The sequence below is a fragment of the Heliconius melpomene genome, chromosome 5 (genome assembly GCF_056956725.1).
Source record: "Heliconius melpomene rosina isolate 202511_hmr_F chromosome 5, ASM5695672v1, whole genome shotgun sequence".
Taxonomy (NCBI): domain Eukaryota; kingdom Metazoa; phylum Arthropoda; class Insecta; order Lepidoptera; family Nymphalidae; genus Heliconius; species Heliconius melpomene.
This window is the reverse complement of record NC_140393.1, coordinates 592,956-613,004: the sequence shown is the minus strand read 5'-3', so window position 1 is coordinate 613,004 and position 20,049 is coordinate 592,956. Positions and strand designations below refer to the sequence as shown.

At 35.4% G+C, this 20,049-nt stretch overlaps 1 protein-coding gene across 2 annotated transcripts in view; it reads right to left on the bottom strand.

The window, feature by feature from the left end:
* Positions 1–14: 14 nt before the first annotated feature.
* Positions 15–20,049, bottom strand: part of dgo (ankyrin repeat domain containing protein 6 diego) — a 53,657-nt gene continuing 33,622 nt past the window's right edge. For both annotated transcript variants that reach the window (XM_085186130.1, XM_085186132.1), the window contains exons 2-5: positions 15,626–15,732; positions 3,778–3,879; positions 3,293–3,487; positions 15–3,132 (exon numbers count right to left, since the gene is read on the bottom strand). In XM_085186130.1, the coding sequence (XP_085042256.1) occupies positions 496–3,132; positions 3,293–3,487; positions 3,778–3,879; positions 15,626–15,718 (3,027 nt within the window). In that variant the 5' untranslated portion in view covers positions 15,719–15,732 and the 3' untranslated portion in view covers positions 15–495. The remainder of the gene's footprint in view (positions 3,133–3,292; positions 3,488–3,777; positions 3,880–15,625; positions 15,733–20,049) is intronic.

Here is a 20,049-nt window from a genome sequence, read left to right as displayed (position 1 = left end):
TTAAAACAAACATGAAAGTGTCACTTTTAAAGTGCGTTTATTAAAATCATTACAAAACATACACAAAATACAATAAATATAATTGAAAACAAATTCAAAACATTTTTTAATTTATGTTACAATGACATTTCATAGACAAACAAACAATTTACATTTTAAAAAAGTAATGTTTTATACAAAAATGTATTCAGCCTAATCCTAATTACTTATTATATTTATTAATATATTAAAACTTATTATTATTTGTGACATGGCATCTCATTTCTAATACAAGTTTGTACTTTAGTTAAAAAATTAAAAAGGATAAAGTAACAATAATATTAATCAGTAGAAAATATATTTCTAGATAGTTTTTAGATTTTTAATCTACTTAAAGTGCTCGTGCATTTTAAAAAATATATTAAAAGTCTAAAATTAAGAAATAGTTCTCAAATTAATAGTTTATTGTATTTTCAAGCGACAGTAGATTACTTAATTTCATGTCTCATTTAGATTTTACACTAAGCTCGAAGCACCCATTGGACCTATATCCTTATTAGGCAGAACACTTATTCTTTGACCCGAAATATTATCATCAACGTGTCCGGACAAGCTCGGTGAGGGTCCTTGGGAACTTCCATACACTTTCGTGCTATATCCTGAATCATTATGCGACTCCCTATCCGTTTGGCTTTGAGTCTCCCCTAAATGAGTATTTATTGCTAAAGATTGTAACCGACTATGTAAAAGATTATGGTCGGGTTGCGGAGCTGGTTTCCTTAAGACAGGGTTTCCTCTAAATGGATACATTGGCGGACGGTTATCGTAGTAACCGCCACGAAAGTGTTCATTTTGATTGGAAATTTCAACTTCAGTGTTCTGGTCGAGATGGTCGCTATAGCAATGGGGTATTCTTTCGATTTCTCGACGGATATGATCTTGCATCATTGCACTAAATACGCCTGTCTGATGATGGAATATTGGGTTTCTGTTTCTGCCCTGAACTTGGTTTGGGACTGTGCCTTCATAATCGTACTGGTTTTTACAATATGGAGGATATCCATTGTTTTCCACTTCCCTATAAGGCATTTGGTGCGGTCGGTTCGGTATGTCGTGAAAATAAGCGTCTTTTGGTATCATTCGCACTTCGTGTGGATAGTTTTGGCTTTGCACTTGTGGTGCTGGTGACTGAGATTTGGTGGAGATTATCTCGTAATTGGGCAGCGGCAGCGTTTGGAGCAAATTTGTATTCCTCATTGGACCAGGTTGGTTTGTCTGCCTAATAGGATTGTCCTCGTCGTCGCTGCTTTCGGAATTATTTCCGTTTTCTTTAGGCGGATTTTGAAAAGTCTTTCTCGTTGGGAATGGTATAAGATTATGAATACTGAAACGTTTTGCTTTCAGTGGTTTTTCTTTCAGAATGGGTGCCGGCCTCATTGGCTGCTGTGGCATTTTTAATACTGGGTTAGGTTGAATTGGCAATGGTGGTTCTTTTTCGATAAATTTTCTTGGCAGTGGTATCCTTTGTTGTAGTTCTGGTGAAGTACAACGTTGCTGGTGCTCTACTTGAGCAACTAACTCTTGTACAGTTTTTCTTGGTTCACGTTCAATATTTTCTTCTCTATATTCGGATTGCTTTAAGAATTTGATGTAGCCATCTTGAGAAATATCTAATTTTGAAGTTCTTGTGAGACCCTCGGGCAAATCTTTTTCATTAATACGTTTCCGGATGTCATCGGCAGTTCTTTGTAACACTTGGCTTTTCCACATCGCTTCGTTTTGTTGCTCTTGTTGGTTAATGGATTTGATGTTACCTTCAGCATTGTTAGTGCTAAAGTCAGTTAGCCTGTTGCTGCTACTTGGTGAAATCATAGATTGTCGACGAGATGTCATAAATCTTTCATTATAAGCACTATCAGATACGGGTGATTGAGAAACTGACACTTTATTTGCTTTTACGTGGATTTCGGCGGTGACGTTGTGTGAGGAATCTTGACTACTCGCGTAAGATGTAAGATTGTGAGGTGATCTCGAACATCTGCTAGGTCCTGCATCTAATTGGTCACTACTTTTAGAATTTTTCATCAAATGTTTTCTTCTTGGACTTGGTGGTGTTCTAGCGTTCAATCCTTCAGAACTCTTCGATGTTGATTTGTAGTCGAGGTCTTTGGCAATATTTTCACATTGTTCCACATTGTCGTTTAAACCCTTGATAATTCTATTTACATCATTCCAGTCCTCGTTTTTGGCATCTAACAGTTCTAAGCTTCTGGTTCTTTTTATTGGTGGGATATCTAACGAGCCTTTGGGACTAAAATCCAATTTCTTAACTCTTTCCGAAGCTCGGTACATGATACCTCTTGTTAACCACTGCTCTAAGTGCTGATGTCTCTCTTTACACAACGCTCTTTCAGCAGCCACAAACCTTGTCAATTCCGATATTTGTCCTTGAGTCTTCATTTCTAAATCAGTTACTTTCTGATCTATTCTCTCATGTGCTTTATCTATATGGCGTTTTAAATCTTTTTTATCTTCATTCAACTTTTCTTCCATGTGTTTAAAGAATGGTGCACAGTAGCAAGTATAACCGGCACCAATTGGACCCTTTTTAATATTTCCCGCTAAATCCAAATAGTATTGTTCGCCTTTCTTCAAAGGTTCGGTGGGTAGCGAGCTCAGCTTGGGCTTGGGGAAATATTTAGGATCTGGATAATAGTGACATCCGTAAGGCGACCACTGTACTTGTGCAGGATTTTCAAAATGCACACTTCTCTTTTTCTTATCTTTGCTCTTATCTCTTTTTTTAGCGTCATCCGGTTCATCAACGGCGCGTTCTCTGCTTTTATCTCTATGCCTATCTTTCTTTTTCGCTTGTTTTGCTACTGGGGTGTTTAGAATATTGATGATTTCTTCTAGACCTTTCCTAGTAGCTATATCCCTTGCAGTTTCTCCTTGGTGGTTCCGTAGTGACTTATCGCAGCCTGCCTCTAGTAAAATGCGTGTTAGTTTTCTTCTTCCCATGGCTGCAGCAATATGTAAAGCTGTATCACCATTCTTATTCTGTTCGGAAACCCGACACTGTGCGGAGATGAGTATTCGTGTGACGCCGGCGTGGCCGTAGCGTGCTGCAGTATGAAGGGACGTGTCGCCATACTGAAATTTTACAATAAAATTTTAGAATGTGTATATATTTCATGATAATAATATGAAATTATATGAAAAAAAAAAAAATCAAATTGGAACATCCGTACTTATTATCTTTTTTCCACTTTACATCCTACTTAAATTATACATAAATTTGTCATTCACTCACATTATTCTGCAAATCCGGGCAAGCACCAGCTAGTAAAATCTCTCTCGCAGACTGGTTATGGCCATTCTGCGTGGCAAGATGTAGGGGCGCGAAGCCGGCGGCGTTGCGGATGCGGGTGTCCGCGGCGCGTGCGAGGAGCGCCACGCAGCGGGAGTAGCCCTTCCACGCTGCTTCGTGAGCTGCTGTGTTACCATGCTGAAATTAGAAAAATTATTTCTATTTACGATTAAGTTACATTTATAACCTTGAGAGGTCGTCGTTGCACAGTAGTGGGTTCGATTCCCATTCGATGGAATCATTTATTTTGATTTCTTTGACCTGATAAGTATAAAAAGCGTAGTGTTGATTTCCGCTACTCAACACTCGTCTATGATGATTAGAGCGGTGCGGAGAAACGGAGTTCTTAACACTAAGTTCCCTCTCACTCTCCCTACTCTGCTATATGCGGGATACTGCGTGAAACTAAAAAAACTAATAATATATACCACATGGTCCTGCCTGTTAGGATCAGCCCCATGTTCTAGTAACACTTGCACCACATCCACGTGTCCGTCCGCCGCCGCTCGTTGCAACGCGCTGCAGCCATTCTGTAAAATATATTTTTCTATATAATGTATGAATTGAGGGTATTAAATGTATGGTTCCCATTCGAGGAAATTAAATATTTAATATTCCGGGTTCCCTCTGTCTACCCTACTCTGTGCTTAAAAAAAATGTTAAAGTAGATTTTAAATATAGATTTAAACCCTTAATGCATTAATAAATACTATTTTATACCTTACCCAGTAACGACACCTGCCAACTGTCGTAATTATCACATTGCCGAGTGAACGTTACAAAATGTCGTAAACGTTATCGTGAGGCAAAAACAGGGTAACATAAATAGATCATTTAATGGATTCGAACCTTGTACTATTGGTTGGTACGTGTGAAATTCTTATTTTTATCTAAGGTACAAATATTTTATTGCACATATAGATATTTACACATTGGAAAAACAAAAAGTTTCTATATACTTTCTAAGTATGGAATACCACTTTAAAAAATTAACTATTTATTATTCAAAGTCGAAGTCACGACCACCATCATAGAAAACCATTATTTTGACTTTAGAATTATGTTTTGTTATTATTATTTTTTATTTCACGTTGTATCCCGCACATAGCAGGTTAGGGCAGGCAGATGGAACGGAGAAACCTATACTCCGTTCCTATTAAGGCATTTCAGTTTCTTATTTTCCGCCAAATTTTGGAAGTATTGCGTGTTGAGTGGCGGTACTCAACGCCGCTCTTCGTCTACCAGAACGGAAAATCGTTCCCTTGAGTGGGAATCGAACCCAAAACTATGACTTTACACCCAAAAAGATTTTTAATTTTATTCAATATAGTTTCAGAGGTAGGCAAAAGGAACATAATGTTAAAACATCCCGTTTCCCACTTTTAACCAAATTCTAAAGGCATTGCGTATAAAATATTTCATATCCTCAGGTGGAAATCGAACCCATAACCTGCGTTTACAGTCATATAGATAACGCACCTTTTCAAGTAACTTATCATTTATTTATACGCGTACAAACATTATTATTATTATATCGTTACAATCTCACATGTGATTTGTGCGTGGAATCATTTTGCACTTAGCTAACTACGCTTTGATGACTATGAAAGCTTATAGGAGGGAACCTTCCGCAATTTTCCTTTTTAGTAAAACTACTAACTTATAGTTAAGGCTAGGATTACTTTAAATATTTGTATTTTGTACGTTTTAAGTGATATTTTTTGTTAATACAATATATTTGGGGCTTCCGTGGCGCAATGGGGCAGCGTCTGACATTAAGTCACGATTGTGGGTTCGATTCTCACCCAGGGGAACGATTATATTTAATAGTATTCATAATTGGCGGAAACTCAACTCAACGCCCCGCTTTGCCTAGTTACCAGAGCTAGGAAACGAAAATATTTAATATCCTTGAATAGAAATTGAAGCTGCCTGTGCCACGAATGGCCTCGTTCTTCAGTTCCTTTTATAATATAATTGGTTTTCGGTATGGTGCCATAAAATTTATTGTAGGTACAGATCTAAATTCCGTGGTTCAACACATAATAACTTTAAAATTAACGAAAATTACGATAAATAATTGGCCATATTATCGCTTATCTATCGCTTTTGTCTATCTCCTTGTCAATTTAGACAGCCCAGTAGTAAAATACAGTACCAGCGATAAACGCCGGAAGTAGCGTTGTTATATGAATAATCTAATATAATAATAATATGAAACGAATACAGCAATTTGCAACATTACAGTGAAGTTGTCAAGATAATAATGGTACGAGCTTATCATATACCGTTATACTTATCATATGCATGGCGTGCGATAGCAGTGCCTAGTCACTAGGACCAGGGTAAATACCCGTCATGGTTTTGCTTTTTAGTAAAAACGGTGGAAACTTCGCCTAACCTGAGTCTTAACTTACAGGTGATTTTCTCCGCTCTCTGCTTTTCGCCATTTTAAATTTACTGTATGGCGAAAGAGCCGGTCGCCGTAGGGCAGTTGCAACTAATTTGATTGTGTACTACACTTGTGAATTTAAATCCTCGTTGTGGGAGTTTTAGAAATTTGTATAAATATATAAACAGGCTGGTTTACATAAAAGGAGGCGTCACGTTCCGCCATGCTTATACCGATAGTTTAACGTAATTTAATTATAGACCAAATCCTTTTTCGATAAATTATTTAAGAAAAATAAATAATTTAAATTTAAATAATTTAAGGATTATTTAACACAAAAATAATTTTCCAATTCGGATCAGTAGTTTTGGAGATAAGTCCGTTCCGCCAAACAATCTCTACATCTACATCCGATAGATGAACATGAAAATTAAGTAAAATAAAAAATAATACTTATAAAAAGTTTGAGAAGACTTTCTGTAAAGACTTTTGGTCTGTAGAGACCGAATGTAAAGTTTATATCAAATTTTAATAAAAACAAATATACACCAAAGAAAAGATAAATAACAATATCTTTCCACATCAATCATCAAGTTTACAGATAGATATGTGAAAGTATCAACAAACTAATATAACACGGTAATAAATCATTTCCTTGTTGTGGTGCGCTTGCGCAACTAATTAGACAAATACATATTTTATTATGTAATAGATTGTGTAACTGTTAGTTTTTTATTATTGTATTTACAATTTAGCAATAAACTCTGTTCATGTTGGTCTTTATATTTTTAGCCGACGTAAAAATGGAGGAGGTTCTCTAGTTTTCCTGTAGCTGTAGTTAAAAAAAATAATGCATATCTAGAAATTCATTCATGGGGCCGTCGTGGCGCAGTGGCACGAAGGTGTGACTGTAACGCATCGGTTGTGGGTTCGATCCCCACTCGAGGAAGTGAAATATTTATTTTCGTTTATATTTACATTTCTTCACTCTAGTGTCGAGGCAAAGCGTGGCGTTGAGTTCTGCCACTCAACACGCAATGCCTCCAGAATTCGGCAGAAAGTAGGGAACGGGGTGTCTTAACACTAGGTTCCCTCTGCCTATCCTGCTGTGTGCGGGATACAGCGTGAAATTGAATTTAATTTTTTGATCTGTTTTTAGAAATTTATTATATTCTCTTCTCTTTGCTCAGGGACGATTGGAAGCGAAACTTAGCTCCAAACTCTGTTTATGAATATTTATATCTTTGAATAGGCAGAGGGAATCTGTGAACCTACTGTTAATACACTCCATTAATCAACTCCATATAAGACTGAGCTTACCCTCATTACCAGAGCAAGGAAATTAAAATACTAAATATTTCATTCCTTCGAGTGGGAATCGAACTCACAACCGTCGTGTTTATACTTACACTTGATATAAGTAAATATATAAATAAACAAATAACAAAATTGCACTCAAGTAAATTAAAAAGATATTGCTAGTAGTTATGTAGGGTACGCTCGTATACAATTAAAAACAAGAGCAAGTCGCAAAAGTAATAAAATTTTATCTTAATCTATTCCTGCAAGCACCTATTTTATCTGCGTACAACCAGTTATGTTTTTATTTTCTGCTTTGTAGGACAGCGTAAAATGCAACGGAAAGCTATCCTTATTTGACATTTTTAAAGTTATCTTTCATTTTTATGTAAAAAAGCTATAATGAATTTTGCTCTATACAACTATTAAATAGAAATTATTTAGCATAGCCACATTTAAACTTGTTCTCTATTAACGGAGTGTCTTAACACTAGAATTCTCCTAAAAGTAGTCTTTATTCTGTTTACAAACAAACAGTACGTTGTGATTTCTGATTATAATTAATTTCCCCATATGGGAATCTAACCCACGACCGTCGCGTTTATAGTCAGTTTTTGTCTCGCTGCGCTACGAGGGCTTCGATCATATCTTTATTTAAAAAAAAAACTTGTCGCCGACACATCGCTAGTGTTAAATAAATAAAATAAAAACCAAGAATGTCTGTCGTAATGTACAATCCATGTTTATCTCATTACGCAAAAACAAAAGGGTTCCCAGTTCAAATTAGTTTCGCTCTTTGCAACGTGCTTGGTTTTTTTTTATTATTTTTTTTATCACAGATCTTAATGATTGTAGGTATGTCGATTGAAACGAGTTCACAACTTCGTTTGTAAAGGTTCCTTTTATTAATTAAATATAATTCTATATTTCCTAATTGTAATGTAGAAAGTGAAAAAAGAGGCCATATACTGTATAGAACGATGGTTGTGGGTTCGATTCCCATTCTGAAGTATGAGTTATTTTGAATTCTTTGTTCTGGTAACAATACGAAGTATTATTTTGAGATCCTCCACTTAACATACCTGGACGTGGACCTGCCTATATTATTGAATTTGTCAATAAATTGGAAAATTAATCTATTTCGCTTAACACCTACCTACCTTACCTTACCTTTTGTATGTATCAAATAATTGTAAAAATCGAAGAACTCTATTACACAATAAATTAATAAATTATGACATAAACTTGTCAGATCATATTTCGACACTTATTTAGGAGAAAACGAGTAACAGATAAATAAAAATTAAAGAGAACCCGCGTCGGTAATAAAGCCATAAAATTACTTTCGATTTCCGTTTTAACACTTATGTTAGGAGTTCATTTAAAAGCTGTTAATCCACGGACACGAATACATGTATCAACAGAAGCTGCTTTAAAAAAACAAATCTTGACTTGACTTGGTAGTGACTTTTTGTAATATTTTTTTTAGAAAATGTATAAAAACTTTAACATAGGGAGTTTGTTATACATTTTTTTAATAAATACTTTTCTTTTCTAAGTTTATAATAAGACTTTGAGACTTTTGAAAAAATCCGCTATAATTAAGGAATTCGGCAGAGATTTGGTTTTCCAAATACTGATAAATGTTTTGGCAGCCTCATATCTTATTACCGATGGCAGCGCATGCAGAAATCCGGTGTTAAGATACTCCTTTACCCACGGAGAGCACCGTTTTCGAAAAAGTTCGTGTTGAGTGGTGGAAACAAACGCCACAGTGGCACAGCGTCGACACTATACTTGGCGATTGCGGGTTCGATTCCCACTCGGACGAACAAATCATTTACTAGGATCCCTCTGCCTACCCCGCCATATGGAAGCCCCAAAAAAAACTGTCAGGAGCATTTCATATCCATTACATAGAATATAGCTTTATACTTATATGGACAGCAAACCTAAATATTACTTTACAAAGATTAATTCATAAACAAGACAGTGTTAATTTAATATAGAGACTTACAAATTGGATATTTATTGAATAAAAAAATAATTGAAATTCTCATGGACTGGAGTCGGCGCTCTTTGCTGACTTCGAATCCTGTTTTTGCTAAGTAAGGCAGGCCTTAAAAATAATAAATAATTATTTTGAAACTTTAGATAAATATATAATGCATTCTGTGCTACTTTTGTTTTTTATGTCTTAATGCCGTATACCGCATAGCAGAGACATTTAGAGTTCTTTACCTTACTTAGTCTATTATAGTAAGGAAAATAAAAATAATAAAAAAAATACACGCTATATCCCACACACAGCAGGGTAGGCAGGGGGAACCTAGTTATAAGACACTACGTTCCCCACTTCCCGCTGAATTCTAGAGGTATAGAGTTGCGGAATTCAACGCCGCGCTTTACCTCGCCACAGGAACGAAGAAATAGAAATGTATATAATGGAAATTTAAATAAATATTTCATTCCCTCGAGTGGGGATTGAATTCACAACTAGTCGTTTTTACAGTCACACTTTGTGCCCCTGCGCCACAGCTGGCCTCACTGCTTTAAACGCTTCAATACTAGGTACTTGTAATAAGACCAGTTATTGAAATTATACAGAAAACTGACTTGTAAATACCTACCGTAAACCTAAACCAACAACTGGTATCGGCTACTTAATAGCTTCGAAGCACGGAAAAGCTCGATTGGACGTCCATCAACCTGTGATTGACATACGTACAAATGTATTGCTTAATCTATCCTATATGCACATATATGTGATAATTGGGTCCACGGAAATATGCATAATATTAAGAATTATATAGTTATTAGGGTACCGTACCTTAAAAGAACCTGTCTGTTGAAGTCATTTTTTCGAGACCGTGTGAAGGTGAAATTATTTAGAAATTTTAATTACTGGAACTGAAATTATTAATAAATATCCAGTACTTTTAAATATAGAAAAATTAAGATTCTAAGCTAACACAATCAAAAGAAAAACAATGCCAAAAATTGTCCACGTAATTAAAACCTAAAATGTGAAGTAAATTTGACAAGAAATAACTTAAAGTACAAATAGGGAAATAGAGAAAAAAACATTAGAAACCTATATTGGTTATTCATTTCATAGAAAGTCGTGTACCCCCTTAAGTTTGTAATTAGTAGTTACACTCTGTTGACCTACAATCACGAAATTGGAACGGAACCATCGATGGGTAAGTCCGACTCGCATTTGGTATTTTTTTTATAATGTAGATGCGAAGAGTGTTGAAATTGATTTATATAACATTTACCTTGACACAATTGAAACTTGGCAGGAGCGCAGCTGCACAGCGTGTAAATGGAAACTTGACGTTTATAGGTTCGAATGTGATTCGGGGGAATGCATTACTAATTTGAAGTCAAGAAGTTAGTAGTATTAAGTTTTTTTAAAGTAAAAGTTAGAAAAAGAACTTTAGTTGACTTTCCTCGTTGCCGATATTGAAATTTGTGACTTAACAATCTGCAGCCAACTCGCACAAGCTAACCAATTTAAAAAATATAGATCAATAACTGTATCATTATGTTATTTCTAAGCAATTTTATTTCATGCTTACTAAAACTAGATCTATAATTCAACATGATTATTGACTACCTGGTTTTACATCCGATTTTCAATTAGAAATCATAATCATAAAAATTCTCCAAAAGAATTCACTATAATCATAATAATATTATGATTATAAAAAAATTGGGCAATAGCTCTCCACTGTACAACGAGGTAGAAGTAAAGATATTATTAACGGTATTTGCATGGTTATTATACGAAGTATCGTAACGAAATAATTATTGACACAAGTTGTATATCATATGGGCGTATTTAATGTCTGATTTATTGCGTATAGGTATGAGGTTAATATGTTTTTTTAGTTTCACGCCGTATCCCGCATGTAGCAGGATAGGGTTAGGACTTAATGAACGAATTGTCCAATTTTTAAGACCTTTGCCTCGAAACAATAAAAATGAACTAAATAATTGTTTTCCGCGTTAAACATTGTATATATTTATTCTATCTGCCATCTTATCTGTCATCTGGACGCGGTGCCACCATACCACCATATCGGGGGGACGGAGATCATTAAAAAACTAGTTCAGTAACGCGGACCAGTTCCAATCTTGTTACAGATTTTTTTTATTTATCGTCGTTGTATCTATCTATCTATGTAATAAATGAGGGTATCCAGAATGTGGGGATTTACGGGATTTTTTTCGATCGAATCTTGGGAACTAATTATTTTATTTCCATACACTAAAAGTGCGGGGTTCAATTTCGCCACTTAGCACGCAATATTTCAAAAATGGGGCAAAAAGTGATAAACGAAGCATCCTAACACTAGATTCCCTCTGCCTACGCTGCTATATGTGGGAATAGCGTGAAAGTGGGTAGCTTCACGCTATATCCCGAATATAGCAGAGTAAGCAGAGGGACCTGGGAACCTAGTTTTAAAACAAACGCAACACGAATCTTAAAAAAGTGTATACTAAAATGAATGAGCACTAAAAGTTCGTTTTACAGCTTTTAGAAATAAACGAGAACTTTTGTTCGAAGCACTTGCAATATATTATATTTATGCACCAATAACTTTTTATAATTAACGAAGGTTATTAGTTTTAACAATATTAAATGTGAAATTGTGAAGTAAATTTTGCATTTTATTGTTAACTTGATGCTTGCCAACTCTGTTCCGGGTGTAAATATGATTTAAATTATCGCAAGTAACTTTAACGTCCCTTTGAATTATTTTATAGCTGTAATGATGGTATTTAGAAGTTAGTACACGCAAGGGTAGTGGTTTCAGTTCCCAAGAAGATATGGTTATTAAAACTGGTGGGTATGGTTATTAAAACGTGGCGTTGGGGTCCACTGCCAAATTGGAAATGGTTCTTAATAAGTGGAATAGAGTGTTTTAATACTTGGTTCTCTCTATTTTGAGTCTACCTACAATCCTGAAATTGGTACGTAACCCTAGGTGGGCAAGTTCGACTCGCACTTGATCGGTTTTTATATACATTTGTCATAACAAAGACATGTTGTGTTTATACTATACAGTAAATAAAATAAATATTTTTTTTTCAAAACGTGTTCAAAGATAAAGAAAGCTAGATCAATGATTTATTTATAAGTAATTTGTATCGTTTCTTCCATCATAAACAATTCAGCAAATCGAAAGTAACATTATTAGTTAGAAAGTTGGCTTGTGCCCAGTTGTACCTACCGTGCTGTAGATAACGAGTATTGGTTCGACAAAAAATATATTAGAAATTAAAAATTATAGAATTAGTATCGATATATGCTTCTTAATTGGAAATATATATTTTTTAGCTTCATATCGTATCCTTCAAATATTAGGATAAGCTTATCCTATATGTGCCTATTAATAAATAATTCAGGTTCCAAGACTTACATACATACATGTGTATTGAGTAATGCTATATACTAATAGTAGGTATTAAATAAAAAAAATGCGGACATAGCCCTGCAGGGGCCTCTGTTATTTTATTTAGGATAAATTGGTTGGTTATTTCCGTATGGTTGTCTACATTATTCTTATACATTTAATAAATCGTAATTTTTATTTTTTGTAACTTTATTTCATTTTGTTTTCAGATATTATCGTATTTAATAAAAAAATGTTTAATTATTTCATGTCTTACGCGCGCACTGCAAATAGCAGTTTTTCCCCCATTAATCCCTATCCGGAATTCCGGGATAAAAGCCTAAGTGTTGTATTGAGCAACACATAGGCTACTTTATCCCCTGTATCGGTTAGTGAAAATATCATAAAATCAGTTCTGCTGTTCTGGAGATTGGGCATTAAAAGGACAGAGAGAAAAACATATTTATAATGCTTTATTAAATATTTATACTCCAGTTAACTATTATATTAACCCCAATACAAAAAAAAACATAGTAAAACCGGAACAAGACTATCAAATGTAAGCATATATACAATATACATGGAAGTTTAATATCAAATAACGGACATTGATATAATACATCATGAGTAATTAGAACCTTGTCGTAATAATGTAACGACATGCGCTTACGCACCTTGTAAAGTGTTTAGATTAATTGAGAAGTAAAAAAAAGCTTTAAGACTATTTTACTTACTATTATTGTTTAAAGCTTAGATTTACCGCGGTAGGCAGTGGGAACCTGGGAACCTAATATTAAGACACTGACGAGATGAGTGGCGGAACTCAACGCTGCGCTTTGCGTCGTTATCATCTCGGGTAAAAGAAAATCTTAAAATATATTTGATTTGATTCAAGTCGAGTGGAAATCGAACCCGCAACCTGTTGCGTTTATAGCCACACGCTCGACGACTGGCCTCGATCTTTCTATTAATTAGTAAATTTCAAATTATTATGTCATTTCCGCTAAAACACTCTTTTTTATTTACGTTCATTATCTTTATAGACATTCTTAGTTATGAATTAATTTTAAGTGTTCCTCGAATCTTGTTTTCGACTATGATTGATGGTTTTCCGTTTTAAAAATAATATGGAGTTAGGCTGTTCGAGTGCTTTGGTTGTTTTATAATTTTAACTTTGAACTAAAGTTTGAACATAAAATATTTAAATGAACCAATTATAATTTTTTGATGTTTTCTAATGAGTGTGACTGTAAACGTAACAGAATGTGACGTCGAGGGGAACGGAAGTATCTTAGTGGGAAACGGAGAGTCTAAACATTATGTTCCCAGATTGCCTCTGCCTACCCTGCTGTATGCGAGATACAGCGAGAAGCTAAAAAAAAACATATATGAACACAAGCTGCCGCCAAGTAGTCGTGACGCAGCGGCATGTCGTCTGACTGTAAAGGCAATGGTGGGTGGTGGGTTCTATCCCTTCTTCCTTGCACTGTTAATAAGAAAAAGCGCCTTGAGTTCCACCAATCAGCACGCAATATTTGGAAAACTGGACAAAAAATGGGGACCTAATTGACCTAACACCAGGTTTCCTCAGCCTCTGCTATATAAGGTTTATAACGTGAAGCTACGCCTAGAATATAATGAATTGTACCCACAACTATCCCCTTACAAGTCAGAGGCGGTTTCTCGTATAAAAAACAAATTATTAACACTATATCTTAGAAATAATCTAAACAAAATCGACTTTAAAACTCACATTCTTAATTAGAGTTACTACAAATCGCGTTGATAGTTCAATGTATCGCTCGCGGCGCGCTGATGTATCGTCTCGGGCTCGTTCAAAGGATTTTATTATTAAACTTTGTTGTAACGATTGATTGGAATTTAGAATTGTGTTTAAGGAAATATAGAATGTGATTTTTTTATTTAATATATTCTATATACCATATATACACTACTTATATCCTTTATATCTAGTGTATAGGTACAACACAAAAATATGTTTTTTTATTTTGATTCAGTAGTTCCTGAGATGGGCGTGTTTAACTATATTACGTTTGATACACATATTATAAATAAGAAATGTTCTTTTTATAATGTCGTGGATAATAAAACGTTAAGTTTCATCACTTAGCACAAAATGACATTTCAAATAGTGGACAATAATCACTCTATTACTGACCATTGAGCCACAAACATAGATTTTCGTTCCTTAATTTTCGCCGAATTCTGGAGGCATTGCGTATTAAGTGGCGGAACTTAACGCCGTATTTTGTGTCGTTAACAGAGCGAGGAAGTATGAGTATTTAAAAAAACCGTTGCGTTTATAGTCGCACACTTGTAACTCTGCGCCCTCTTTTATTTTATTTTATTTATAAATCAAAACAATTAAATATAGATCTACAGCATCCTTCCATACGAATAAATAAAACATAAGCTGAATTTTTATAAATAAATAAAAGTATAAAACCCGCCACTGCATATCAAATGTAACACTATAAATTAGTTAGCCACGGGGCGTCCCCGCTACTAACTCTGACAATGTCAGTATAAACAGAAATATTATATTAGTCGTGAATAGGCGATTTTATTATATGCATAATTTAATTCATAATTTTAAAGTGTAATAAGTACGGTCTTCTATGTAGGTGGTCGTGACTTCAAATTTCAATAATAAATGTTGAATACCTTTAACTTTTTAAAACTTTTATTCCTTACTTATGAAAGTAAGTATATAGAAAATGTAGAGTTCCACCGAGAACGTAGTGTTTTAATTTAAAAAGAAACTAAATTGAGTGACAATAATAGTCTGACATGGATATTATTGTTCATATCTTAAAATTCCAATTGTTACTGATATATATATTTTAAGCAACTTCAAGTGTTGTTTACAAAAGAGCTGTCAATTAATAAATAATTTAATTTTGTATTTTCATTCAATCATACTTGAACAGAAAGGTTTTGGAGCAGACAATGTCTGACTCTACTTAATGGTTGTAAGTTCCATTTCTAGTTATAATTACTAACGAAAAGTTACAGCTTAGGTTGAGTATTTTAAGCTACTCAACCTAAGCTACAGCTTTTCTGAAAATGAATGAATGAAGAACTTCAACTTTCTGCCATATCGCGACCTATGAAAATAAGTAACTGTAATAGCTAAGTAAATAATACAAATGTATATACCTCGTCCACAGCATCCACACCGGCCCCGCCGCGCACCAAGCTGGCCACGCGGCCCGCATCGCCGCGCGCCGCCGCCTCCAGCAGCGCTACCATACGTTACGACATGCCTGGAACAAATAAATAATATTTATAATATGAAGATTCATTTTATCTTATTTTATTAGTCAGTGCTAGAAAACGTTTGTAAAACAAAATACTTATAGGTACCAACATTAGCCTAATACGATCATGATTTCCGTTTCTTATTCAATGGAATAAATATTGTGGAGACAACTGAATTTAAATAAATTTCTTATATTTTATTAATATTGTAAACAGAATTTCAATTTCCGAAATTCGGGGGAAGGTGGGGAACGGAATTGTTTTAATGGGTGTTGTTAACACAAGGTTCCAAGATTCCCTCTAGAAAATAATTAAACACTTTCACCTTTCTCGCATTGTCGGCAGAGAGAATCTAGTGTCAAAACACTCCGTCTCCCTTTCATTTAGAACATTAATATAATAGCATAATTTTTAAAAAACTTGATATGAAATCAAGACCGTCAAGAAGATTGAAATGATAACTAAGTCACTCATACATCGTCAAACGTCATACATATTTGAATGTTTTAGAACATACATAATTCATAACGCTTCGTTATTTTATAAACAATATCACGTATCACGTCTCTATCACGTCACTATGATGATATGAGGTAGGACGTAGGAGAGCCCCCTTAAATATTTAATTTGTTCTGTTTTTAGTATTTGTTGTTACAGCGGCAACAGTCTATGAAAAATTCGGACGGGCGAGCGGTTAGCGAAATCTTCGTAATAGGGTCCCAGTGCATATAATAATAATAACCTTAATGTTGGACCTTAACCTTGTTGTTTGTTGTTGTTGTTGCTGTTGGATCAAGAACCGGATACAGAAGGCAGTGTTACTTGAGACGGCACGTATTGTGCGGCGGTTCCTCTCTCTGGAGCCCTAGCCACCGATGGCTTGGACCCTTGTCCCGCCCTCGGAAGAGTGGTTTTTTATATTTTTAAATGTATCTTTTTTTTTTATATAATAATTTATATTTAAAAATGTAAAATTTATTCACATATTTAATAAAAGTATATTCAGTACCTTAATGTTAATATTTAATTTTAATAAACCTTAATGTAGCCGCAGGGCAGCTTGTGGCGAGCTGTTGGGGAGTGGCGACCCTACGGACCTGAGACCTCTGGAGGGGAATTGTAATCTATCCCCCGCCTCTGGCTTGCCTTTATTGGTCGGCAGAGTGGAGCGCAAGAGCTATATGCTCGAAAGGGTGGTCAATTTGTGCTCAATCTGCGTAATAGCGGGGAAACCCGCTCACGAGTTCCTCGTGATGGTGAAACCGGTGTACACCTCTCTACACCCTTAGCCGACCACACCGATGTTGCGCCCAAGGCACTACGCCGCTTTGTGGGGGCCCATCTAGTGGAAGGCGAGTCACCGTCCGCCAACCTGGGAAACCCAAATTTGAGACTATTGTAAAGGCGGACGTCCGTTAGTCTCATTCAATAGCCCAGTAGCCAGTCCATCTAAATTCCATTCCACATAGTTACATAACCGGCGACCATCTCTGGGCAATTACCTGTGGTTACCCTGAGATGGATCCCGGCTGATGCGTCACAGTAAAACGTTTCAATATTCTCTAAGGGGCCTCTACGTGTTGGACCTGTGTCCCCACGCAAGCCTTCCAAAGGACCGGGTTCTTTTGAACCCGTGAATCTTTAAAGAGAACCTTAATGTTAATATTTAATAATGTTCATTAGTCCATGGTATTAATTCGCGTCGCGTCGCGCTAGCGAACGGATCGTTAGTGGCTAACTCTGCGACGATGTCTGAAGTAAATGTGAATACGTTAAAGTGTGCGAACTGTAATATTGTGATAAGTGAATTATTATCATTTATACAAAATAAGATTTCTGTAATTGATAATGAAAGCTTAATAAGAATTTGTACGACTGCTTTTTCTGAAGAGGAGGTAGAATGTGCAAAAAATTTGCTATTTGCTTCTATTAAAACAAACCTGAAGAAGGTGTCAAGACGTAAAAATGGAAAATTACACAAAGATTTAGAGGATATGATATGTGTCTTCAAAGTTACAGAACCGGATTTAATCCCTATTTTTGTGGCTCGAGATCTACATAAATTACCGCCGGTTACCTTCGACCATGTCGATGTCACCAAATTATTGAGAGACCTGCTGGTTTTGCGGGCTGAAATAAACGAAATAAGAAATGGCTACGTTACTACGAAGCAACTAGATGAATTAAAATTGAATTTAGAAACAAATCCAACCCCGGCATCGTTATTAACGTGTAATATTAATACGAAAAAAAGAGGAGGGTATGTACTTGATAGTGAGCCTATCGGCCTTTTACCAGCTGAGTTCGAAACAAGAACGGAAAATCAAAACTCGGAGCGTACGGAGTCAACAAAGTATCGTTATCTCGCTCACGCTCATAAGGCGGACGTCGGAAATAAAGACAGTGCATGCATGCTCATGAATTCAACATTGATTGAAAACGTAATATGCACTGATATGATCGAGGCGGAGGCGCAAGCGGCCTGCCATACGAATACGAATATAGAAATCAAACAACCCACGATGGCGGATGTTGCTAAAAAAGGAGAATGGAAAATGCAGAATGCAAAAACTAGTGAGTGGGTTACTGTTCAAAACAGAAGGTATAGGAATCGATTTGAGGGAAAAATAGGGAAAGCAGCTACGGACAATACCGAGAAGTTTAAAGCGGCTGAAGTTAAAATTCCGTTGTTTATTTCAAATGTAAACAAAGAGACCGCAGAAGGGGACATTTGTGAATATATTAAAAATAAAACGTCGGAAGTCGTTTCACTCGAAAAAATAAAAATGAAAAAGGAAAGACCGTACAATGCGTATAAAATACTTGTAAATAAAAATAAATTGAAAATATTTTTGGATGATCAGATTTGGCCTGATGGTATCACATTCAGGCGTTTTATACGTTTTAAGTATAGAAAAGAAGAAGGAAATTCCTCTTCTCAGAACTAATAGATACAAAAATGGATAATTCTTCAAAATTGAGTATAATAACATTTAATTGTAAAAATGTCAAGAGGTCATTGAACTGTGTGCGATCACTATGCATTACAGCTGACATTATATTGTTACAAGAAACATGGTTATATCCACATGATTTATGCTATCTAGAGAATATAGATCATGAATTCAGTTACACTGCAAAGTCTTCGGTGGACACATCAGCTGGTATTTGTAAAGGGAGACCTTTCGGAGGACTTGCAATATTGTGGCGAAAAAGTGCATTGAAGTGTGTGACTGTAGTGCAATGTGATAGTGATCGGATTTGTGCAATAAAAATAGTAGTAAATGATAAATGTTTTATGGTTATAAATACGTATATGCCGACGGATTGTAGTGAAAACCTTCCAGGTTTTACGAACTGTCTCAGTGAAATTATTTCCATAATACAATACAATAATATTGAATCTGTTTATGTGCTGGGGGATTTCAATGCGCACCCAGGTGAGACATTTTTTAAAGAACTTATTAGTTTTTGTACTGAGCAAGAATTGTTGTGTGCAGATACTAATCGCCTTGGCATCTCATCACAAACGTATACATACATAAGTGACTCGCATGGGTGTAAGCGGTGGCTAGATCACTGTCTTGTAACTCATTCGGCGGCAAGAACAGTTGTAAACATTAAAGTTATGCTTGATACATATTGGTCAGATCATTTTCCTTTGAAGTTAGAATGTGATATCAATGTAATTAGATCAAAAACCAATGTAATTAAGCTCGCAAATAGCGGCATCCGATGGGGGGAAAGAAATACTGAGGACATTGCAAGATACTCAGAACTATGTAATAACAGTTTAAAAAATGTTGAGTTTCCTGCACAATTTGAACAATGTGCGGACTATTTTTGTAATAACTTACAACATAAGTGTTTGTTGGATAAATTGTATAAAGATATTGTGTGTATATTAGGCGATGCTGCTTGTAAAAGTAGAACATTAAGAGACTGTAAAAGGAATTATAAGGGTATAAAAGGTTGGAACAAGCATGTTAAAGAACCTCACGCACAGGCCAGGGTTAAGTTTCAAATATGGATGTCGTACGGGCAACCCACTAGTGGGCGTATATTTGAGGAAATGAGGTTAAGTCGAAGGATATTTAAATCAAAATTAAAATGGTGCATTAAAAACCAAGATCAAATAGAGATGGATACTTTGGCCTCCTTATATACAGCAAAGAAATTTTCATCATTTTGGAAAGGAACTAGAAAACTAAATAATAGTCCAAGTCTTCCAGTCAGCGTGGAGGGTAGGAGTGACTATGCGGAGATAGCAAACTTATTTAGAGAACATTTTAAAATTATTTCACCTCTTGAATCTCAGACAG